Consider the following 24,455-nt stretch of genomic DNA (forward strand, 5'->3'; position numbering starts at 1 on the left):
ATGGAGTCTATGGAAGATGGCCTTTCCGTAATTAGGAGCTTTCTGGATAACGGGTTTCCGGATAATGGATCCCATACCTGTATATATATCAAAATATGATTTTATTAAATTTTTCAAACACTTGCTGTTCTTCTTGCACATGAACCAGAACCTGCAACAATTTGTCTAGTGGGTTTTCCCTTACAGCCACAGATATGCAAAGGCTCAGAATGAAGCTTTCTAGGTAAAAGCTAGGCCATCATTCATTGTCCCATCCAACTTGTCTCCCCTCTATAAGAGGTGAGTGAATGCAGGGACCATACTAAAATTATATGGTGAAGCAAAAAGCTACAGCCTCACACTAATCTCTGGGTCTTCTACACCAGGGGTCCCAACTGCCGGGCCGCGGACAGTCTTGAACTGGGCCACCAGCGCGCCCAAATTGGACGCCGAACCCCACCCCCGGTCCACGGGCCAAAAAAGGTTAGGGACCGCTGAACACAACATCATTTTGACTTACAAAGCAGAATAATATAGGGGATAGAGCTCCTCCTACTGTATATTATAGGATGTTGCAAGTCACTGAGGAGTTCCATGGCCATTTCATATACTTTATCATTTTTTTTTTTAAAGAATAATTTTTATTGAATTTTACAACATAAAGAAGAGAGAGTAGAAAATAAGTTAGGAAAGGGATAGAGAAAGAAAGAAGGGGGAGGGGAAGTGTGGCTGAAAATTGTCAATCATTGGTCAGTTGAGGTGGCAGGTGACTCGATCCAAGGATTCCATATATTCACAAACTTCTTTGGGCTTCCTCGGGCAAGGTATGTGAGTTTATATAATTCCAATTGCGAATTGATTAGTCCAATCCAATCCTTTATCATTTGTAGGTACATTATCACCTCTAATACATAACTAGAGGTTTGGATAATAACAGTATCATGAATCTTCAGTGCTTATGGAGTTAGAATGACAAAAGAGAAAGACTGATTGGTTGGTAGGGGTTGTTGCACTCTGGATATTACAATCCTGGTCATTTTGAGCTACATCACGTGCCTTTGGTCCAATAATTGTACCAAATGTTAAACAAGAAAACATTGTCCCACCCGGTACATTTTTCCCAAGAATTCCAGCATAACAGTGGATTCCTCTAAGTTGCATACCTGTTCTTCCTCAAAGAGCACTCCTCTTTGTTTGTTTATCCTCTTCATCAAATCCCCACCATCACAGTATTCCATCACAATGTACAGCTTATTCCTTTCTGTATTTCAATAACATGATATTATTAAAGGGTAGGAGCATCCTACAATTAACTAATTTTAAAATTAAACTGAATGAACTAAAATTACCATCATGTAGGCATTCAATTAATTTTTTATTTGTGTTGTTCAGCCTCAGTCTCTTACCTGACATTTAAAAAGCTACATGGTTGCCACGTTCAGTGACACCTGGCAACCTGAAAAGTAATGAATCACCTAAGGTTAGATTTTTTTTTATTAATATTATTTTTATTACAAATATGTTTGTGCAGGCCTTCTCCCGTTTATGTTCCCAGTCTGTCATTCTGGTTGCTATGGTAAATGGGACCCTAGCAGAATATTTACAGATGACCTGAAAAATATATCCCTTATTTTTCATATGGTCTGGTATATTAACCCTACAGTGTAAATTATAAATTGGACATGTGAGGAACATTACAAATAAACATAAAAGACTAGTTGTATTGTGATATATATATATAACAGTAACATCTAGTTCACACACACTACGGGCATTTTCATTGGGAGCCAATTCACCTTGCTGTATGTGTATATACATACAAGGGTAGAAAATACAAACTTCTTGAATCAGATTTTGGACTCCAGCAATGCAAGGTGGAGCTACTAACCACTCAGTGTGGCTATAACTATATTTGGCTCAGGTACCAACGGCATCACTCCAATCTAGAGTGTGTTGTTTTTGTGGGTCTCTGTTTGTGTGCCAAGGTTGCTGTAATTAGCCATGGGTCCCCCTACACCTACCTGACCACAACTCTGGCTTGTCCAGTCCACCCGACCCCCCACACCCCATTTTACAAGAAGCTCCACCCTCTTCACAGTCATCAGGGTCCCTTTATTCCACCAGGCCCCTGACCGCATTTCTGCCTCTGCCCCTCTGATGTGTGTTCATGTGGATGTCAGTGACTGGTCAATGAAGAACAAATATGACATCTAGTGGTGTTTTCATTTCTTTCCTTGCAAAAAGATTCACTCACCTTCAATGGAAGAGAAAAAGGTGACAACATTGGGGTGCTTCATCTTGGCCAGTAAAATAACTTCCTTATGGGAAGCATCCTTCTCTTTCTTTGGCATCTAAAGACAGTGACAAAGAGGAACCTGATTAGTTTCATACTGGTGTTTATCTAAAGACTGTCCAATATACTTACCAATCAACTGCTGATGATGACTACAGTTTGCAAAACATCCTGAGAAAGTAAAGTTAGAAGTATAATACACAGGATTGTTACCTTTGACAAGTTGATCTCTTTGATGACACATTGCGTGTTATCCAATTTTCCCTTTGCCAAATATGCTTTCCCAAATGCTCCTTCCCCAATCAACCGTACAATGTCATACTTGTCCATTGTGCTTCTGTACATGCCCTACCTGTATTACAGCAGAGACACAAGTACAAAGCATGGTTATAATCCTTGGGAAAAATGTACCATTTTCTGAAGATATTGGGACTGATATACAAACATGTGCAAAATATTGGCACAGTTATTTATTGGGTTTTTTTCATGCAGGCTAATTAGGGGTACAAACAATAAACATGTGCTGGGACAATGTGCATAGGGGTTTTTTTGCCCAAAAAAAGACAATAATAAGCAACTTTCCAATAAGAATTTATTAAAAATGATTAGTGCTTTAAAAGTTATTTGTAAATGTAATTGCTATTGAAAGCAGCATCTGCTTAACTCCTGTTGTTACTTTTTAAACAATGTTGCAAAAGTCTTAGTTCCCCAGAAGCAAAGACAGGTCTGTTAATCAGCTGCCTTGTCTTACATTGTATCAACAGTCTGAGACACCAGGGCAGAGAATAGAAAGGGACAGACACTGCTTTCAATAGCAATACATATACAAATAACAAACACCATAGAAAAATTGTAATGAATTTATATTGTGAAGATTCTTAGAATTATGTTTTCTTTTATTAGGAAAAACATAATATTTTGGGTTGACTTGCCCTTTAACAACTGGTTTGTGGCATTGGCAGCATTGGCTTGAGCAGATAACACCTTAAAGAGAATGTCAGCCCAAGAAATAAGCATTTACCTAATTAAAAAAAAATAATTCTATGTAACACTAATATTCATTTATTATTTTTTTCTATGGTTAAGTGATTTGTATATATATTGCTATTGAAAGCAGTGTCTGTCCCTTTCTATTCTCTGCCCTGGTGTCTCAGACTGTTGATACAATGTAAGACAAGGCAGCTGATTAACAGACCTGTCTTTGCTGCTGGGGAACTAAGACTCTTGCAACATTGTTTAAAAAGTAAAAACCAGGAGTTAAGCTAATGCTGCTTTCAATAGCAATTGTTATTACAAATCATTTTAAAAGCACTGAGTATTTGTAATAAATGTATATTGGAAAGTTGCTTAGAATTATGTTTTATTTCATTAGGCAAATTTATATTTTGGGGTTGATTTTTCCTTTACATTTCACTCATATTAAAATAGACAACGGGATGCATTAGCACTAGGTGCCAGAGACTTAAGCACAACCCCTTGGTATGGCATTTTATCAAGGGTAAAGATGCTTTTGTTTTGCACTGTGCCTTGTCAGTAAATCAGAACTATTATCTTATTCTGTGTCTTAAAGGGATTCTGTCATGATTTTTGTGAGGTATTTTTTTTTTCTAAATTACACTGTTTACACTGCAAATAATTCACTCTACGATATAAAATTTCATTCCTGAGCCATATTGTAATATTGGTGTGTAGGTGCCATCTCAGGTAATTTTGCCTCGTCATGTGCTTTCAGAAAGAGCCAGCACTTTAGGATGGAACTGCTTTCTGGCAGGCTGCAGGCTGTCTCCTAGTCAATGTAACTGAATGTGACACAGTGGGACTTTGCTTTTTACTATTGAGTGCTGTTCTACCAGGCAGCTGTTATCTGGTTACCTTCCCATTGTTCTTTTGTTTGGCTGCTGGGGGGAAGGGAGGGAGGTGATATCACTCCAACTTGCAGTACAGCAGTAAAGAGTGACTGAAGTTTATCAAAGCACAAGTCACATGACTGAGGGCAGCTGGGAAACTGACAATATGTCTAGCCCCATGTCAGATTTCAAAATTAAGTATAAAAAAATCAGTTTGCTCTTTTGAGAAACTGAATTCAGTGCAGAATTCTGCTGGAGCAGCACCATTAACTGGGGAAACCATTGTTAGGGCAAGGCCAGATGTTTTTACGTTACGTTTTTAAAAAAATAACAGCCAGGCGTAAATACGCTACTGAAACCACATGCGACCGTCAACATGCATTTTTCATGCGTTTTTCAGCACGTAGGATTCTTTTCCCAACATGCACTTCTCATTGAATTTGGACGCCATATTTAAAATACGCTGCGTATTTACGCAAAGTGTGGTTTCAAACATGCAGATCCCATAGAGTCTATTGATTTGGTAGTTTCTTGACGTATTGGCGTTTCTGCTAAAAAACGCCAATACTGGCATCCTGTGGCGGATTTCAGCTTGCAAGCGCCCTGTGTGAATTGCCATAGTGCGTTTTCCGTTAGTTTCAGTGGTAGCACAGTTTTATGCATATTTACGCCTGGCTGATCTTACGCAACGTAAAACGCCTCAAAAATGCCACGTCTGACCTTGCCCTTAGATGTTTTCATTGTATTCATCAGCCATGACCAGCCTATAGTCCTCCAGCTGTTTTAAAGGAGAAGCAAATCTTTAATAAAAAACCCTACGCCCCTGCCCTATATAGACCCCGCCCCCCAGCCTAGCTGCCCCCCCCCCGGCAAATGCCCCTATCTCTTTACATATGCCTCCGTGGAGATTTTGTCCAGCGGAGTTCTCAAGCGCCATCTTCAGCCGCTTCGGTAATCTTCGGAATGAGACCGGCGCTTCTGCAATTTTCGTGAGTTTCAGTGCATGTGCAGTTGTCACGAAGCAGAAAGTTGCTCCAACTGCGCATGTGCCGATACACCGGTCTCTTTCCGAAGATTAGCGAAAAGAAGAAGATGGCGCCCGTGAACTCCGCTGGACAGAATCTGCATGGAGGGGTGGGTAAAGACGGAGGGACATTTGCCCATGGGGGCAGCTAGGCTGGGGGGGAGGGGTCTATCTAGGGTAGGGGGGTAGGGCTTTTTTTGATTAAAAGGTTGTTTCTCCTTTAAACCACAACTCCCAGCATTCCGCCAACAGCTGAAGTATCTCTGGGGAGGATGAGAGTTGTAGTTGAGAAACAGCTGGAGAATTGGATGCTCCTGATTGGTGTTATCTCTTGATCACTGGATGAGAGCTGCAGCCTTCCTGTTTTACTTAGGAGATCCAGTGGCACCTGAGCTCTCGTTTTCCATCCACACAGCAATTCTATCTCTTTACACATCCCTCCGTGCAGATTCTGTCCAGCGGAGTTCACAGGCGCCATCTTCAGCCGATTCGGTAATCTTCGGAATGAGACCGGCGCTTCTGCAATTTTCGTGAGTTTGAGCGCATGCGCAGTTGTCACGAAGCAGAAAGTTGCTCCAACTGCGCATGTGCCGCTTCGCCGGTCTCATTCCGAAGATTAGCGAAGAGAAGAAGATGGCGCCTGTGAACTCCGATGGACAGAATCTGCACGGAGGGGTGGGTAACGACTGAGGGACATTTGCCCGGGGGCAGCTAGGCTGGGGGGGAGGGGTCTATCTAGGGTAGGGGGGTAGAGCTTTTTTTGATTAAGGGGTTGTTTCTCCTTTAAACCACAACTCCCAGCATTCCGCCAACAGCTGAAGTATCTCTGGGGAGGATGAGAGTTGTAGTTGAGCAACAGCTGGAGAATTGGATGCTCCTGATTCATGTTATCCCTTGATCACTGGATGAGAGCTGCAGCCTTCCTGTTTTACTTAGGAGATCCAGTGGCACCTGAGCTCTCGTTTTCCATCCACAAAGCAATTCTATCCCCTCTAGAAGGCTGTAAGTGGCACCTCCGGGACATCTCTCTCCACTTTCCTCTGAGCACAAATGCCTTTCTGGGAAGTTCAGCCTACAGCCCATTACTTGTTTGACTACAACTCCCAGTCACTTGTAAGGCGCTCATATATGTTGCAGCAGAACAACTCCCATCATGCCTCGAGGGGAGAGAATATAAGACTTCTGAGGGGCGGTCAGTATATCATAAAGTTCCAGCTGTAACTAAACTACATGTCCCACAGGTGCCCAGAGTGCGACTGTTGTAGTTATTGTCGTTCAGAAACATAAAGAATAGCGGCTACAGTGACAAACACATTGGTAGAGATCATTTATTTGCTCTGCTCCTCCGCCCCTTAGTTGCCATGGTTACAGAACGCAAACAGTTACGAGAATCCCCGTTGCGCTTCTGAAGGCGACATCACCCCCACGGTGACTGATACCCACTATGTTACTAAGCAAAACATTTACCCCCAGTGCCGCCTGCTCATACTCACTGCACTTTTACCGGCTCCCCGACTGTCAGCCAGAGCGATGAGTCTACCGGCGACAAGTTCTTTGGGCTTAAGCTTTCTGCGCATGTGCATTGTGGGACTTGTAGTCCTGTACCTCCCCCGCTCCTTCACCTGATACCTCACTCCTCACTCTCATTATGCCCAGGGCAGTCACACACTAGAGGAAAGGGAGGAACTGGCTGCTGTGGAAATGCAAATGGCTTCAGACACAGGAGCTCAGAAGCAATCATCTTTTATTCTGTGGAATAGCTTAGGGTTTCTGTGATGCTGAGGCTTATAGTTCAGTTAGGCATTTAGGGTTGCCACCTTTGCCAGAAGGGGGCGGGGCAGATAGCATTGGGGTGGGGCAATGATGTTGGGGTGGGCATGATGACATCAGAGGAAGGCACAATGATGTCAGTGGTGTTATGACACCGGGTGGGGTCAGCGCATCACTTTAGATGCAAATGCAGTGTCGGACTGGCCCTCGGGGATACCAGGAAAAGTCCCGGTGGGCCCAGGTGTCAGTGGTCCCTCATGCTGCTAGACATTTGACCTGTTTCATGGTCATTCCCTGTTTCTATGAGAACAAAGAGGCTAAATAAATGGAATAACAGCTTATAGTATGTACAGTGGCATAACTACCAGGGGAGCAGAGAGTGCAATTGGGCCAGGATCCGCACCCCCTCAGGGCCCCCCAGCAGCTCGCGTGCCACTGGATTCCGGCCCAAAATAGCGTACGGAGGGGGCCCGGCTGCGCGTCCCGCCCCCCTCTAGTTACATTACTGAGTATGTATAACTAAAAGAGACTAGGAGAATACAGGTTGAATGAGGAAAGGAAGAATAATAGTATTGAGAGTGGGCCCCTGGTCTAAAAGTTCTTGGTGGGCCCCTGGTCTAATATTTTTGGATGGGCCCCTGGTGTCCCAGTCCGACACTGTGCCGGACACACTGACAAATGGCTCGATTTGTGTTCAGTTTTCTGAATGTTTTGGGATCCATTATACAGAAATCGGTTATCAGGAAAGCTCAGAAATGCTAATTCAGAAAAACAATTGCTTATTTTTGATTGATTGGACATTGGTCTTTTTTTCAACCCAGCTTAAAGGAACAGTTCAGTATAAAAATAAAAACTGGGTAAATAGATAGGCTGTGCAAAATAAAAAATGTTTCTAATATAGTTAGTTAGGCAAAAATGTAATGTATAAAGGCTGGAGTGACTGGTTGTGTAACACAATAGCCAGAACACTACTTCCTGCTTTTCAGCTCTCTTGGTTTCCACTGACTGGTTACCAGGCAGTAACCAATCAGAGACTTGAGGGGGGGGGGCATATGGATCATATCGGTTGCTTTTGAATCTGAGCTGAATGCTCAATTGCAAACTCACTGAACAGTTATGTCCCATGTGGCCCCCCTTCAAGTTGCTGACAAATTTTAAGTTATAGAGCTGAAAAGCAGGAAGCAGTATTCTGGCTATTATGTTAGACATCCGGTCGCTCCAGCCTTTATACATTACATTTTTGCCTATCTAACTATATTAGAAACATTTTTTGTTTTGCACAGCCTATTTACCCAGTTTTTATTTTCACACTGAACTGTTCCTTTAACTATGTAACTATGATTTGCTTTTTTTCTGTAATAAGAAATTAACTGTACTTGAAAATAACAACCATGTTAAGTTGAGTATCTTAGTATTAAAAGGGGACCTGTCACCCAGACACAAAAATCTGTATAATAAAAGTCCTTTTCAAATTAAACATGAAATCCAATTCTTTTTTTTATTAAAGCAATCATAGCTGTAAACTCATTTACAAATCTCAGCTGTCAATCAAATACTGTCTGCCCCTCCTCTATGCCTTAGGCATAGAGGTGGGGCAGACAATTACTTTCACTTTCCATTCAGCACTTCCTAGATGTCACTGCTCTCCCCACATTCCCCCGTTCTCTTTACCATTTAATTGTGTAGCCAGTGCATGGGGATGGACATCCGGTCCCCCATTCTGGTGCACAGACAAGATTCTGAGATGATGCAAGGCTCGCCACAAAATGGCTCCTGCTTGCTTGCTATAATTATGAGTTCCCAGACTGATGGAAACAAGATTCAAATAATTTATCTAGTGTCATTAAAGTTCATTTTGCTTGACTAATGTGATAAAATAGGATTTTGAATAATTTTTTTGGGTGACGGGTTCTCTTTAAATGTTCTTTATTTATTGGCAAGATTATTGTTTGGGTTTCATAAAGCTGAAAACCGAACAGTAAGTTGAGACCCGAACAGGCCTTAGAAAATAAAAAAATATTCAGGTCAAAACTGAACAGGTGGCAACCCTATAGGCATTCCAGGCTTCTGTGAGTTGTAGTATAACATGATCTGGAGGATAAATAGTTTTTTATACAGATCCATAGGAAATACCAATGGCAGAATACAAACACTGGAGATTAATTGCCCGTGGCCACCAATCAACATTAGATTTAAAGCAGGGGTCCTCAAACTTTTCAAACAGGGGGCCAGTTCCTCTTAGACTATTTTTGATGCCCCCAGTGCATCATTAGGGTGGGGATCAGGAGGGTGTCTGTGGAAAAGGAAATTAGGCGGCTCCCATTGTGGGTGAAAAGAGAGTACAAACCAGCACCTTGTATGCTGGACCTCAATGTGTCACATAAGCGTTGATTCCAAAATGGTCTTCAAAAAAGAGTAAACTGCCACTTTAGCAAGTAAAGGAATGCATTATGGCATTGTGCATAATTTTTTTTTATATGATGGCAGTTGCTTAGACTGGACACAAGTAAATGTGGGGCACTCGTGTTCAGAGACTTGCAATTAAATGATTAGCACTTTAGTGCAGTTATCCCGAACCGGTGGCTCCCCAGCAACATGTTGCTCACCAACCACTTGGATGTTGCTCCCAGTGACATCAAATCAGGTGCTTCTATTTGAATTCCTGGCTTGGATACAAGGTTTGGTTGCATAAAAACTATGTGTACTGCCAAACAGAGCTTCCTGTAGACTGCCAGTCCTCATAGGGGTTACCAAATCTCAGCCCTTATTTGGCATCTCCGGGGACTTTTTGATGTTTGTGTTGCTCCCTGGCACTTTTACATGTGGCACATAAAAACGTTTGGAGTCCCCTGCTTTAGTGCAATGTCAAAATTCCTTGCCTAATTTCAGTGCAAGTGTAGGATAGTCACATTTTTTGGTTAAAACTAAAGCACCAATAATTTGTTTGTAAATTAAATCTCCGTAAACTGCTTTTATTAATTTACAAGTTAATAGCCTTTTTGTTCAGATCATACTTCCTCTTGACCACTTGTGTGTGGTGTGAAACCAATGTATCTGAAAGCAGAGGTCATCCTGGGTCTGCTACAGATCTAATGCTGGCCCTTAACCCCTCCTAACATCACTAATAGGGCCCATCAGTTTGGGAACTGCCATCTTAGATGTTCTGCCAAAACTGCAAACTGGAGAGGTGCTGAATAAAAAGCTAAAGAACAAAAACCACAACCAATTGTCTCAGAATTTCACTTTAAACATCATACGAGAAGGTCATTCTTTGGTGAACAGTTCCTTTAAACATCTGTGCATTGTATGATAGAGACATCTCTCTAACTAAGGCGGGTTGATTGATAAAATGGTCATATTTTCCAGCACTTTATACTTCTAAAGGGTACAATGGTGAAATAAGGTAAATAAATACAAGCATACAAAGACATTGGTTTACAAAGAAACCTTTTATGGGTGTCATGTAGTTATTCAACAGAAAATAAGAGAGACTTTTGCAAAAGCTACCATTTACTTGCTCCCCTGTGACCCAAGAACCATTTAGACAGTAATGGCTGCTGTAGTATTTATCTCGGCTTGCTTTTGCACACTGAAACATTTATTATATTGTATACAGCCATGTTTTATTCTAAGCTTCTAATAAAAGCAAATTAAAAATTATCGGTACCTAGTTTGGTTCATATTCATTAAAATGTCTCATGCATATGCTACATTTGTTACATGCAGATGTACTTGAATATTAGTGTCCAAGATGGCCGAGAAGCAATAGGTTTTAAAAAGCTCAAAATAAATATAATATACATTAGAGCAATTCTGGATGCCTTAGCAGTAAGAATTCAAGTGCTTTCATGCAGTTGCACTTTATACAGGTCTTATCAATATCTGCCTGTTTCACATCCTCCTCGTCAGTGACTTCCCCCCTAAATTTCTCTTACACACAGTCACTCCACGAAAACAGGAACCCTACTTGAACTTGCTTAGAATCCAGAAAAGGTCAGCCCTTGCTCCCTAATTTTAATTCCCCTAACTGGGACACAAACCTATTAAAATCATAAGAGAGAGGACATCAGTTATCAGTCATAATTACAACAGTTATAAGCAGATTAGAAAGGTACAATTTATATAAAAGGCTATACAATTATACATGCTCTATGTCTTGTAGTGCGTTGTTTCTCCTAAATATATAGGCACTTGGGCAGTTTTCTAGGTCCTCAAGCTGAGATATGCCAGAAACACAAGGGTCATGATCCCTTAACATGCCAGGCAAGCACAGTGATTTGCGTTCAAGGCGACTGGAACGTCTCACTGGAGTCAGAAATTTCAAGTCTTTGATGGTGGAATCGCCATCATCTAATTGCATTTTAGTTTTTATTCTGTAGAAGACAAGAAAGAAAAACACAATGGTAAGCATCATGAAGTGATTGGTGCAAATCAGTTTTACATAAAGGTGTGCAAAAGCCACAGCCAAGGGTTTTCTTAAAGGGGAACTATCGCAAAGAAATTGCCCCTTATCCTGTAATTACCCCTCGTTGCAGAGTAACCACAGCGCAGCTCACGGACGCCATCTTCTTCTCTTCGAAAAGTAGGCGCCGTATCGGCGCATGCACAGTTGAAGCAATGTTCCGGACAACTGTGCATGCGCCGAAAGTGACGAAAGAACACCCGAAGATCACAGAAGAGAAGATGGCGCCCGTCAGCTCCACTTACTCTGCAAAGAGGGGTAATTACAGGATTAGGGGCAATTACTGGAGTTATTACCTGTGTGCGTGGGAGCAGGGACTATGTAGGGTAGGGTTATGGGTTTTATTATATGGGGGTTGAATTTTCCTTTAAATTTTGACTATTTGGGGACACAAAAGGGGTCACATACTTGCACTCTGCAACTCCTTAAGTTGTGTATCTAAAGGACATGCAAGTTGGGGGTATGGATGTGTATGTGCCTCCCCTCAGCAATACAGCACTGACCAATGGAGTCACCATTATATTTGTGGGCAAAACGGCAGTCTCTGAACTCCAAGATGAACCACAGAGAACTAAGGCAATCTGTAAAGACTAGAATGAAGTGGGCAAAGTACAAACACTGCCAATTGCGGCCTTTTTATGCACCTTGCATACTGGTATGTAAAAGTCTCCTAAAATCTTATGTATATATAGTACAAGGATAATGTGCCCCGTGCCTCCTAATCAAGTAATTCCTGATAATCTACGAATATAGCAATGGAATATCATGAGAAATACAAAACAAACATGGCCACTGTAGGAGGCAACTGAAACATTTTTTTTTAATGGATGCAGTCATTTTATGTATGGGATCATAACTTACTTTTGCAGGTGAGGGGTGGAACGAACATTAAACCTTATAACTGTAGAGGATTCTGTTTTTTGTGGTGTTGGGTGATTATTTGGTAGCTCCTCTTCCATATCTGAAGGCCTGGTCTCCTCCTTTATTGCAACATGCCTTGCTCCTCTTTGTTTAACTTTTCTCTCCGACTTAACTCTGGCCACTTCTAGTTCACTTTGTTCATTTTCGGATTTTATCTCTGCCACGACAGCTTCTTCTTTTGCAGGTTCTTCTGTACAGTCTTCCACTGTACAGCCTTCTGCTATGAATTAAAAAAAAAAAAAAGTGAAATAGTGAATGGTTTAATCCAGTAAACAAAGCATCAAGCCATTGTGACAGAAAGCATAGGAATTGTTCCAGGGACCATGGGAAAAAGTGAATGTTTTGTGGGAGAAACTTTTGTTCCTCTAAACAAATCATGTTACAAACAAGATTTCAGTTTTCATTATAACAGCAGTATCTTTGCAGAGCCTCAGAATTTGGACCTTTGAATTTGGTCTTAGTATGATGTAGGGATTGATATTCTAAGACAATTTGCAGTTGGTTTCCATTTTTTATTTGTATTTTAGGTTGTTTCGCTTTTATTCTGCAGCTCTCCAGTTTACAATTTCAGCAATATGGTTGCTATGATCGAAATTACGCTTGTAACCATGCATTGGTTTGAATAAGAGACTAGACTATGAATAGGAGAGGTCCTGAATATATAGTGGATTAATCAAGTAGTTATGACAATAGATTTGTAGCCTTACTGAGCATATGTTTTTTAGATTGGGTCTGTGACACCCATTTAAAAGCTGGAAAGAGTCAGAAGGCAGCAATTTAAAAAATTATAAAAAAAAACAAAAAACAAATTCTATACTGTACTAAAAGTACGAACTAAAAGGTGAACGACTCCATTAAGAAAACATTTAAATCTGTCACACTGCAATGGATCTTAACTCATATTCAAATACTCTGGCTGTGCTCATAGACTGGGAAGGCTCATAGGGGCAAATTCACTAAAGTGTGAAGCGCTGAACGCTAGCACAAATTCGCCAGCGTGAGGTCATTTAGTTACTTTGCCGATTTACTAACGGGTGCTGGCGTAAATTTGCTAGCGAAGTGGACCTACTCTAGCGCTACATCGCACCCTTACGCCAAACGAAGTTGCGCTATGGCGAAGGGACGTAACTACGCTAATTCACTAACTTGCGCATTTTACTGAACGTTACCTCTTGCGCCAGACTTGCCTTCACCACCTCAGACCAGGCGAAGGGCAATAGAGTAGATAGGGATTGCTTCAAAAAAAGTTGACATTTTTTCTAAGTCCCAAAAAACGAGTATTTTCCTTTTTTAAGTGTTTTTTTGGGGGGTACCCTCCTACCCCCCTACATTTCCTAACATATGGCACCTAAACTATAAAGTGGGCACATGTGTAGAGCAATATAACACCTCTATTTTATCTTATGAAGCTTTCCCAGGCTTATGTAGTTTAATGTATTTGTTGCTACATATACATCCATTGTACTTTAACTTAGCGACATATGCAAATTAGGCATCGCTAGCGTAACTTCGCTTTCCTTGACGAATTAACGCTAGTGCAACTTCGCTACCGTTCGCCTCCCTGAGCGCAACTTTGGATTTTAGTGAATTAGCTGCGCCCTGACGAAACATCGCCTGGCGAAGCCTCCGCTAGCGCAACTCCGCAGGTTAGTGAATTTGCCCCATAGACTGTATCAGGTTTCACCTTTGATTATTTATATTACCCTTTGTTATAATTTTAACTATAACATGATGTTAGGCATGCTTTATAGACTCAATCTCTGTTCCTTTGAGCCCAAGGAACAACAAATTGGGGTTGGTCTCTGAAGTCCTCTCTGGGAGAACAGCAATAAAAACACCCAACCTGCAGCTGATTCTCACTCACTACTTATAAAGGGTGCTACCAGGCTGAAACATCTCAGGAACAGGGTTCCGGAACAAAACCTGAAGCAACCCTTTGAGTAACAAAGCAATTATAACACCCACGTGCATTAAGCCTTACCATTATGAAAAACCTTGCTTGTCATTTTGAACAGAAAAAGATAATGGAACACTAAACCTCAAAACATGTCCTTTATGTGGATGAAAACTACACTTGTCCCACTCAGTCTAATTAATTTTACATGCAAACCCTTCTCCTTTTCACAAATCCACTTGCTACATTGCTGAAGAACACATGAGAATGTCTTATATTGCTGGGGCAGTGTCTGTGGACAGTCCTAGTGAGGATATATCTACTGGATCAAATAAGTTGTGCAGTACCCCATAGGTGACACCCTCCAAAAGTCAATATGGTAAAGTGACCCTGTAGGCAGAGTGTACGCTTTTGATAGAGCACTGTTTTTCCCCCCAAAAGCGTGTCCCAAGTGTGTGAAAGAAAACGTATTCCTTTACAATTGATCTTTCACACAATGATGAAGTGCTAAACCACTTTGTATTTTCCACTTGGATCAGGCACTAAGCAGTATATTAACCAACCTGCCATGGGTCAGAAGTTATATACAAAGTCCAAGAAACTGCAGCACACTGTAAAGATTAATCAACTTTGTATCATGGTGATTTTAAAAGCAACGTTTCGGGCATAAATGGGCCCTTTATCAAGCCTGGTAAAAGGGCCCAGCGGAGCCCGAAAAATTGCTTTTTTTGTCTACTTTTTGCGTGAGCCAATAAAATCACCATGATACAAATCGGATTCATCTTTACAGTGTGCTGCAGTTTCTTGGACTTCACAATTGATCTTTGGTATAAAGTAGAAGGTATAAAGTAATACATAAACATTTGCATTCTATTACAAAATGAACTTTAGGCTTTGTAAAAAATATTAGGAGAATATACCAGATTCGGCCTTTAGACTTTCCACTGCGTCCGCAAGAATAGTTCTCAGGTCATCTAGGGGCTTTAAGCAGAAAAACAGAATATAATGAGAAAATCTTCCTGCACTCAAATACTAAACAAAAAACAAACACACAAATGAATAATGAGAAGCAGTAAATTTTAGGCTTAAACAAGACAGGGGACCTTGTTGCATTTAAATGCTACGGGTCTGGCCACATGGGCAGATTTGGGGAGATTAGTCGCCAGGCGACAAATCTCTTTTTCGAGGCGACTAATCTCCCTGCCCCTGCCTTCTGCCGGCTAAAATGTAAATCACCTGGGGGCAGGAACACGGAGTGCTTTGTTTTCCGATGTCGTCCGAAGTTTCCTCATGAAACAAAGCGTTCTGTGTGCCTGCTACCCCATATTTGTCACCTGGTGACTAATCTCCCCAAATCTGCCTGTGTTGCCAGATCCTAAAAGAAAGCCACTTAAAATAATTTTCAGAGTTTCCCTATGCCTACAGCCAGACAGTGTCAACGGCAGACCCCAGCTACATGCACAGGAAGTTTTATTATCTTTCAAGCTGACCTGTGCTCCAGCTGCAACAGCTTCCTCGCAGATAACAATGACTTTTGCCAACTCTCCCTGACGCTTCTCCAGGAGAGCAAGACATTCCCAGTATTTGGAAAGCTTTTTTGCTTCTGGAATATTCTGGATCTGTTTCTCCAATATGTCAAGAACTTCTTCTTTTGGGCAGCCCTTTGTACGGATAAAATAAAACAGAAGCAACATAAATAAAACAAACAATATTTATATGAAACAATAGGCACTTTGGGTTTGATAATAAAGCAATTGTTATGGTTAGAATGCAGATTGGCGCATTCAAAGTTTCAATAAAGGCTCACACTTTTGTAAAAAGAGAAAGGACACAGACTAACAAATTTCCATATTGACAGAGGGGGATGAGTGAAGCGGATTTCTAATACAAAGTGACAGTGAAGCACAGATCACAGCCATAAGGAGAAAAGAGGACACAGAAGTTAACTAGATACCTCATCAATTAATTTCTGGCAATCTGCAAATATTTTGTCAACTTTCAGTGTGAATAGTTCCTGTTCATCCTCTTCTGCCATAGTTTCCCAAAACAACTTGCGGGGGGGTTCTTCTATGGATTTTTTTGATTCACTCTTGATTTCTGCAGCAACCTTTCTTGGTGGTTCAGGCTCACTCTTACAGCATACAACTTCTTTTTGCACTTTATATGTAGAAGATTTGAACGTTGATATAGGAGGCCTCTTCATAACTTTCCCTTTCTCCTCCCTCCATTTCGCTAAACAAGCCCTGTTACAGAGAATAAAAATGTCAATAAGGCAACGTAGATAGTTCAGTACGAAACAAATGTACAAAATATTTAATAATCTGACATTAAAGGGTGCATGAACTAATAGATTCCTTCATCAGCAGACTGGATCTAGAACAGGAAGCGTTGTGTTTTCATCCCTAGCCGTTAGGACACATACATTTATTTCTCTGAGAGGATCATTAAAATGCTAATGCTGCTCCAAGATTATGATAAATATTTGTATTTACCATTTAGTTTCTAGATGAAATTGCACTTAAAGCGGCAAATTTTGTCACCAAAAACACGGACTGCAATCACTCAAATGCTCCAGTTTAAGGGTTAGGAATTCTCAAAACCAGGAAACACCTCAGCAATAACAGTAGCTGGTGATAGCTATAGGTTTTATTTTTCCAAATAAAAGAAAAAGTAAAGATGTAGGTCTAGGGTCTATAATCCAGAATGCTAGGGGCCAGTGTTTTTTCCTATAATATGGAGCAATATGTCTTAAAAATACTTAAAGGGGTTGTTCACCTTTGAGATAACTTTTAGTATGATATAGAGAGTGATATTCTGAGACAATTTGCAATTTGTTTTTATTTATGAAGGTTTTTGAATTATTTAGCAGCTCTTCAATTTGCATCTTAACCAATCTAGTAACTAGGGTCCAAATTAGCCTAGCAACCATGCATTGTTTTGAATAAGACTGGAATATGAATAAGAGAGGCCTGAATAGAAGGATTAGTAATAAAAAGTTACAATAACAATACATTTGTAGCTTTACAGAGCATTTGTTATTTTAGAAGGGAGTCAGTAACGCCCATTTGAAAGCGGCAAAGAGTCAGATAAAATAAACAACGAAAACCAACTGAAAAGTTGCTTAGAATTGGCTGTTTTAGAACATAATATAAGTTACCTTAAAGGTGAACCACCCCTTTAAAGAAACATTTCAGAAACCTGGCCTATTTACTAGAATTCCTATCTACCCTTTTGCAAGCTGGTTACAGAAAGTAACATTTTTAAAACCTACTTTTGTTCTTCTGCAGTCTTAGTTTGTCTTGTGGATGGAACGGTCATGGGCTGTTTAGCAGGTCTGTTCTGCTGTGGACCTGGCAGTGGCTTCACAGAACTTGTTAGTGTTTTCCCTTTATTCTGCACAGCTGCTTTATGACCCAAAGAACCACTGTTTATAGTTTTATCAGCAGTTGGTCTTGTAGGCAAGGCTTTGTTTGTGGGATTTCTTGAAAGAACTGCACTGGTGTGCCTCCTTGCTGTATATGGCTCAGTCTTCTTCTGGTTTACAGCACTGGTTGAAGCCCTTACTTGAGTCCTGCTCTGGGCGGTAGTTGGTGGTTTCTTTACAATGGTGTTTGCATATGCAGATTTCACAACGTGTTTTGTGGAAACATTTATAGTTTTTGGTCTTGCACCTGCATTGTGAGGCGCCGTAGACACTGGTTTCATCACTCCTTTAAAATTTGTGTCGTCTGTGTTTAAAGGGGTCTTCCTAAAAGAGTTAATTTTGGATTGGATGACTTTACCACGATATGCCCCAAGTACAGGCTTCTGCAGCGGGACATTAGCAGCTGGCTTGCTGGACGTCTCACTTTTCAGCTCCCTCTCTTTAACGTTTTTGTTTTTTAAGAATGTTTTACTTAGCGACTGTCCTTTCCTTGGATCTGTACTGACCGCAGAATCAGAGTTCACTTTTTTGATTCCAGTATCAATTTTAGAACGGGCATCTTTGAAAGGGTTTTTTACATGCAAGGCATTATCTTTATTTTTAACGGATGGCACAGAGACGTTTTCTTTGCCAGTCTGTAATGAAATTACAAAAGATGTTGAAACCTTAATTGATCTGTAACAGCTCAATTGATAAAAAAAGCATGTGAACACAACAGGACAGTGCACTTTTTAAAAAGAGAAAAGCTGACTTGCAGTAATAGTTAGGTACCCCCTGGTCACCAACTGCTTAAATTTCCTCCCCACATATCAAACACACACATACCTGTTTGTGCTCAGCTGGTTTAAGATTTTCTGTTTTGTTTTTAAGATTCATCAGAGTTTGTCTCTCTGTCAGTGGGGACCTTTTGGTGAAAAACACTCAAATTAAACACCTACAGAAGCAAATGCATACTAAGAATGGTTGGTCCACTTCCTACAAGGTTTTATTTAGTAGTTCAACTCTGAGGTTCATTCCAGAAATTCAGTCTTTGCTTAATTTGTCCACATAGAAGTTTTCCATGAAACCCATTTCTACAGACAATTACAAACAGACCAAACATAGGTAAGGAAGAAAAAAATGAATATAAGTCCATAAATAGTCACAGATGTGATTTGAACAAAATTACTTTTGATGAGAGTTCTGCATCCTAGTCCCCCAAACTTTTATTCGTTATCTTCACCCATCTTATCCTGGGTTCAACAATTTAAAGGACAACAAACACCAATGTCACTGGGGGTGGCATACCTCTTTAGATTAGACGCATGCCTCTTCCATTAGAGCACGGCTCCACAATCTTCAGGGAACCCTTGCAACACCCTGAGCTGGCACATTAGTAGAATAGTAAAGTTGGGAATAACTATACTGGCCATGCACTGGCCCAGAGAAAGGAATCACTGGGAAATATCAAAGATTGTGGCGAGGCACTCTAATGGAGGGAACCGTGCTTTTGGTACTTTTTTTTTTTTTTGATAGAGAAGAGAAACAGAAAAATTGGATCCCAGGTAAGTGATTAGAGCCACTGGAGGGTGCCTATAAATTGGCAATTTTTAGTGCTTTAAAAATTGTGGGAGGTTGCTTTATTATGCAATCCTTAAAACCTCGACTAGTGTGCAGATAAATAAGACTATTCATTCTGATGTGTCAGTTTCTGCCAAAAATGCACTGGCCCAGGGGTACTTTATGTCTCTGCACCACACCACCATACTTTTTTGTTGCCCCTGCACGGCCCTGGGATGCTCAAGTGATGGAAGATTATGATGGTACAGAACTAAGAAGAAAGTACCTTGGACCAGTGCTGTATGGAAGAAGAGCGCCAACCTGGAGTCTGAATTAAGCGACTAAAATCCCTGGTTGGCACCTTCCAGTTTTCTTGCCCCTTAAATTTTATAAGAATTCATTATGCTCAAATTACTTGGGTCTCCTACAACTATGAAAATAACAATAATACGTATTATAAAAATACTGTCAAATAATATTTCCTATAGTTCTAGTTTGCAAATTACAAAAAATAAGCAATATATGAAGTCCAAGGCAAGCTATTACTTTGCAAGTTACATAGTACACATACCTGTCCTCAGCAGGCCCAACCAGATTATCGTGGTTCGGGGTGGCCATTTTTTTAGATAAGTATTCCTCCACTTTTTTTCTCCGTTGCTCTACAATTAAAAAACAATGCAGTGACAAAAGTATTCATACCTATACCAGCAATCTATTTACATACACGATTTACATGGTGAGGGCTATGTTAGAATAACCATTTTGTACTACAGATTAAAGGGATCCTGTTATCGGAAAACATGTCATCAGTGAATAGTGCTACTCCAGCAGAATTATGCACTGAAATCCATTTCTCAAAAGAGCAAACAGATTTTTTTTATATTCAATTTTGAAATCTGACATGGGGCTAGACATAGTGTCAATTTCCCAGCTGCTCCCAGTCATGTGACTTGTGCCTGCACTTTAGGAGAGAAATGCTTTCTGGCAGGCTGCTGTTTTTCCTTCTCAATGTAACTGAATGTGTCTCAGTGGTACATGGGTTTTTACTATTGAGTTCTGTACTTGGATCTACCAAGGAGCGGTTATCTTGTGTTAGGGAACTGCTATCTGGTTACCTTCCCATTGTTCTTTTGTTTGGCTGCTGGGGGGGGAAGGGAGGGGGGTGATATCACTCCAACTTGCAGTACAGCAGTAAAGAGTGATTGAAGTTTATCAGAGCACAAGTCACATGACTTGGGGCAGCTGGGGAAATTGACAATATGTCTAGCCCCCATGTCAGATTTCAAAATTGAATATAAAAAAATATATTTGCTCTTTTGAGAAATGGATTCCAGGGCAGAATTCTGGTGGAGCAGCACTATTAACTGATTCATTTTGAAAAATGTTTCCCCCATTACTGTATCCCTTTAAAGAAACAGTAAATCAGTAAAAGTAATTAATATATAATGTACGGATATGCTGCACTGAAACTCTTCAGATATAAACAAGCTGCTGTGAAGCCATGGGGGCAGCCATTCAAGCTGAAAAATTAGAAAATGCACAGGATACACAGCAGATAACAGATAAACTCTATAGGATACAATGGGATTATTCAGAATATATGTTATCTACTGTGTATACTGTGCTTGATGGCTACACAGCAGCTTGCCTATATAAACTATAATTGTGTTTCTGAACCAAACACAGTTTTTAATTTTTAGTGTTACTGTTCCTTTAATCTGAAGAAAAAATCTGCCAATAAATTGGGTGCCCCCAGTGACGAAATTTTTTTTCTTGTGGCCCAGTCAGGGCTTGTATTCCATAAAAATAGGACAACTCAGCATACTTTTAGAGTATATATAGATAGATATCTTTAGATATCCAAGGATAACCTGTGCCTCCCTGTTAAAGGGGTCGTTCACCTTCAAACAACTAGTTGGTTTCAGATAGATCACCAGAAATAACGACTTTTTCCAATTACTTTCTATTTTCTTTGTGTCACCATTTTTCTAATATTGAAGTGTAAAGTGTCATTTTTCACCTTCTAAACTAGCTCGGGGGGGGGGTCGCCGAGCCTATAAACTGCTCTAAATTGATACATTTAGTTGATACATTTCTTATCTTTGTCTTGAATCCCTGAATTTGATGACAGGCAGCTGTTAGAATTGATACAATAGTTGCTAATACTCCAGAGATGCTGCTGAGAAATGTATCAACTAAATGTTGCAAAATTGTAACCGTTTAGGATCTGCACCTGAATTACTGAGCTGCCAGACTCAAACACCATCATTCATCTTAAAACTTAGATTTTGGAAAAACAGTAAAAAAAAAAAAATAATGTATTTTTTTCTGGGGAACAATCTGAAAACAACTGAACTGAAAAAGAAGTGTTTGGAAGGTGAACAACCCCTTCAAGGTGCATGCAGAGTGTAGAAAACTGGCCAAAAGGCTTATTCTGCACATGCGCCAGGCCAGGGCACAGTTGGATAAAAAATGGACCCCATGTGAATTACGGAAATGTGCACCAGCCCAAAACATTAGCGATTGGCTCAAATATACTGGCAATGCCACCCTGTGTTTTAACTTTTAATTCTCCTTTTCAGAGAAAGCAAATTACCCAACTCATGGAAATCACACTCTGGAAATTACTAGAGACTCCACAGATAAGGGAGCGGCTTTAACTACACCCAAGGCTCAAAATTGACTGCACTAGGCCAACAGATCCATCAGATTCTCATAAAACTGAATGGGGTACATGTTGGTGCTACTATGTCTGGGGAGAAAAAGCTACTAAATCAAATGTGCAGCAAGAACTAAAGAGTAACGGACATGTTTGCACCAGCTTTTCATATGCAGCTGCTCCGGTGGTCAGTGATCAGTCCATATAGTGGGTAAGTTCTTGGGGCCAGATTATAACAAAATTCTGATGACATCATTATAGGTCACTGGGCTTTTAGGTGCAAAAGTTAGAACTACATAAACAAGCAACATTAAATATATAAGGTACCAATTTAGAGGGATAGAAGTATTATATTGACATTCTAGCATTATCTCTCAATTCGGGAAGAGCTACACTGAGAGTAGCCTGACATTTATGGAATAATTTAAAAAATAAAAAGTATTAAAATTTGCACCGGGTCTACAAACCCAGAGCAACCGTTCAGTGGGTAGTATGCCCTTTACTGACAACCTGTATAAAAGCTTCTGAGTTACCAGACATGGTGCCAACTTACTACTCTCATTACATTACCCCCTCAGGATGGATTTTGATGACTTAGGACTATGTTTTTGTAATGTTATGAGCTGCATGGGCCAAACTAAAAGCTGGATTGTGGGCAGGGTTACATTTAGTGGAGAAAAAAAATAATACACTGAAGGGGAGCCAATTTGTTAGGTACTCCACGTCTAACCTGGTTAGCCACACATCTTTTAAAGGATAAGTAAACCTTAAAAATAAGTGAATTTAAAATTGATGAGGGTGCTATTCTAAGCACTTTTGCAATGTACATTCATTATTTTTAATTTCAAGATATTAAAGGATGCATGTACTGTTAATATGAATGAATTTTGTTAACAACGGCACCCACTGGTCATTTTCCAACCACTCTGACCCCCAGTAGTCAAGGAAGAAGAAGAAAGAGGCTGGTGTGATGGGGGTCAGAGTGGTTGGAAAATGACCAGCAGGTGGCGCTGTTAACAAAATTAATTCATATTAACAGGACATGCATCCTTTAATATTTTGGAATTAAAAATAAATAATGAATGCACATTGCAGAAGTGCTTAGAAAAGCACCCTCATCAATTTTACATTCACTTATTTAAAGGTTTACCTATCCTTTAAACACACTAGCATACATGCAAAGTATGCAGTGTCCATTTTCTAGTGTGCTCACTAGCATACTCTGTGCCTACTGAAGCTTGGCACATGCATAGAATAGAAATAATCTGAAGTTCCCTCTTGTACATGTACCTGCCCAGGACATTGCAGAGGATGCCAGGGGAGATGCTGGCAGGTGCATGTTTAGGGGTGTGGCAGATAGCATTGGGGGGTGGAGCAGTAATCTTTTGGTGGGCATCATGACATCAGAGGCAGTCACAATGATGTCGTGGAGCTATGATGCTGGATCAGGGTTATTACATCACTTATATGCAAATGGCTGGATTTCTGTCCAGTTTTCGCAATGTTTTAAGTGGGACAGAAAGTTTTGAACAGACAGCCCTTAGACAAACTGAGACGTCCAGTTGAAACCCTACCTCTATCTATTCTGCCTGATGAGTAAGACCAATACTTTAACTACGGGTATGGGATCTATTATACAGAAATCAGTTATCCAGAAAGCTCTGAAATACAGCAATGCTCATTTTGTTAAACGATTTCTTATTTTTAATTGATTTGCTTATTTCGGTTTCTTTAATAACAAGAAATTAACTGCACTTCATCGTAACCAAGCCATGTCAAGGGGAGTATCTTGGTAATGAATTGGTTTTCATTCGGCCCCACTATTGTTTGGTTTTCACGAGGCTGAAAACCGAACAGAACGTTGAGACCCGAACAGGCCTTAGAAAACTGAACAGGTGGCAACCCTATGCATGTTGTGTAACATAGCTTAAAGCCGCGCCAGGCCCAGAATGTAGTTTGTGACAAATGCTGCTGTAAGATGCCATATAGACAGTCATTATTTATTGGGCTGGTGTGGGGGGTGATTGGGCCTCTGTGTAGCTGAAATGACAGGGACCTATTTTGAATCACAGTCTGGGCGTGGCCAGTGCATTTTTTAAAAGAGGATGGAAGGTTATCAATCAGAATCACTGGGGTGACTAACAAATTGCTCCCACCTCCCCCAATTTTACTTTTGTTCTCCATTAAAGGCTAAAGACCTGATTCAAAAGGAAGGTGCATGGCTGCCACAAAATCATGTGCAGTCTGTACAGTTACCATTTCATTTATTGTAACATGTACTTGTTTTTACTGGGGCAGCTGTGGAACTCTGAGGAGCTGTCAATCAGAATTCTTAGCAATCGCCCTGCAGCTGCGTAGGGGCCCAGGACTACAAGGAACCCAATGCACAATAAGTCACCTGCTTTACGTTACTTGTGCCAGTGCGTGCTCGCTTAACGCCATGCCCACCAGATAATCCGCCCATGTATTCTCTGACTAACCCCTTACCTCTGTACTGAGGCTGCTGCCTCTTACTCGCTGCCAGAGGTTTCACCAAACCAGCCATCGCTGCTCCTTGCCTTCTTATGCTGTATGTATTCTCCTTCAGTTTGAAAAACGCGCATCCACCGCCCCACCCCCCGTGAAGACATACGCTCATTCGAT

At 40.6% G+C, this 24,455-nt stretch overlaps 2 protein-coding genes across 5 annotated transcripts in view; both read right to left on the reverse strand.

Annotated features, from left to right (window-relative positions):
* The window catches only part of nek5.L (NIMA-related kinase 5 L homeolog), a 32,046-nt gene extending 25,059 nt beyond the window's left edge, over positions 1-6,987 (reverse strand). The window contains exons 1-4 of one of the 2 annotated variants that reach the window (XM_018247613.2): positions 6,637-6,987; positions 2,486-2,624; positions 2,234-2,330; positions 1,143-1,240 (exon numbers count right to left, since the gene is read on the reverse strand). In XM_018247613.2, the coding sequence (XP_018103102.1) occupies positions 1,143-1,240; positions 2,234-2,330; positions 2,486-2,617 (327 nt within the window). In that variant the 5' untranslated portion in view covers positions 2,618-2,624; positions 6,637-6,987. The remainder of the gene's footprint in view (positions 1-1,142; positions 1,241-2,233; positions 2,331-2,485; positions 2,625-6,636) is intronic. The other variant, XM_018247611.2, reaches the window with a different exon arrangement.
* Positions 6,988-10,343: 3,356 nt separating this feature from the next.
* ckap2.L (cytoskeleton associated protein 2 L homeolog) lies at positions 10,344-24,455 on the reverse strand. Of its 3 annotated transcripts, none has more exons than XM_018247615.2 (9): positions 24,300-24,455; positions 19,725-19,812; positions 18,440-18,518; positions 17,462-18,249; positions 16,145-16,433; positions 15,681-15,851; positions 15,111-15,171; positions 12,237-12,513; positions 10,344-11,286 (listed from the first exon to the last, which is right to left on the reverse strand). In XM_018247615.2, the coding sequence occupies exons 1-9, from the start codon at positions 24,448-24,450 to the stop codon at positions 11,052-11,054; spliced, it is 2,139 nt and encodes a 712-aa protein (XP_018103104.2). In that variant the 5' UTR covers positions 24,451-24,455; the 3' UTR covers positions 10,344-11,051. The 3 variants fall into 3 exon arrangements, with proteins under 3 accessions (XP_018103104.2, XP_018103103.2, XP_041438550.1); XM_018247614.2 differs by having other exon boundaries at positions 12,237-12,516; XM_041582616.1 differs by having other exon boundaries at positions 11,163-11,286; positions 12,233-12,516.

This window comes from Xenopus laevis, chromosome 2L, assembly GCF_017654675.1.
Source record: "Xenopus laevis strain J_2021 chromosome 2L, Xenopus_laevis_v10.1, whole genome shotgun sequence".
In the NCBI taxonomy this organism is placed as follows: domain Eukaryota; kingdom Metazoa; phylum Chordata; class Amphibia; order Anura; family Pipidae; genus Xenopus; species Xenopus laevis.

Excerpts from the sequence above, each read along its gene's own strand:
- ckap2.L (XM_018247614.2), bottom strand. The coding sequence starts at position 24,450 with ATGAGCGTATGTCTTCACGGGGGGTGGGGCGGTGGATGCGCGTTTTTC. Across the intron at positions 18,250-18,439 it reads AACCAGCTGAGCACAAACAG|ACTGGCAAAGAAAACGTCTC; the intron begins GTATGTGTGTGT and ends ATTTCATTACAG. Across the intron at positions 15,852-16,144 it reads GCCAGAAATTAATTGATGAG|GGCTGCCCAAAAGAAGAAGT; the intron begins GTATCTAGTTAA and ends ATCCGTACAAAG.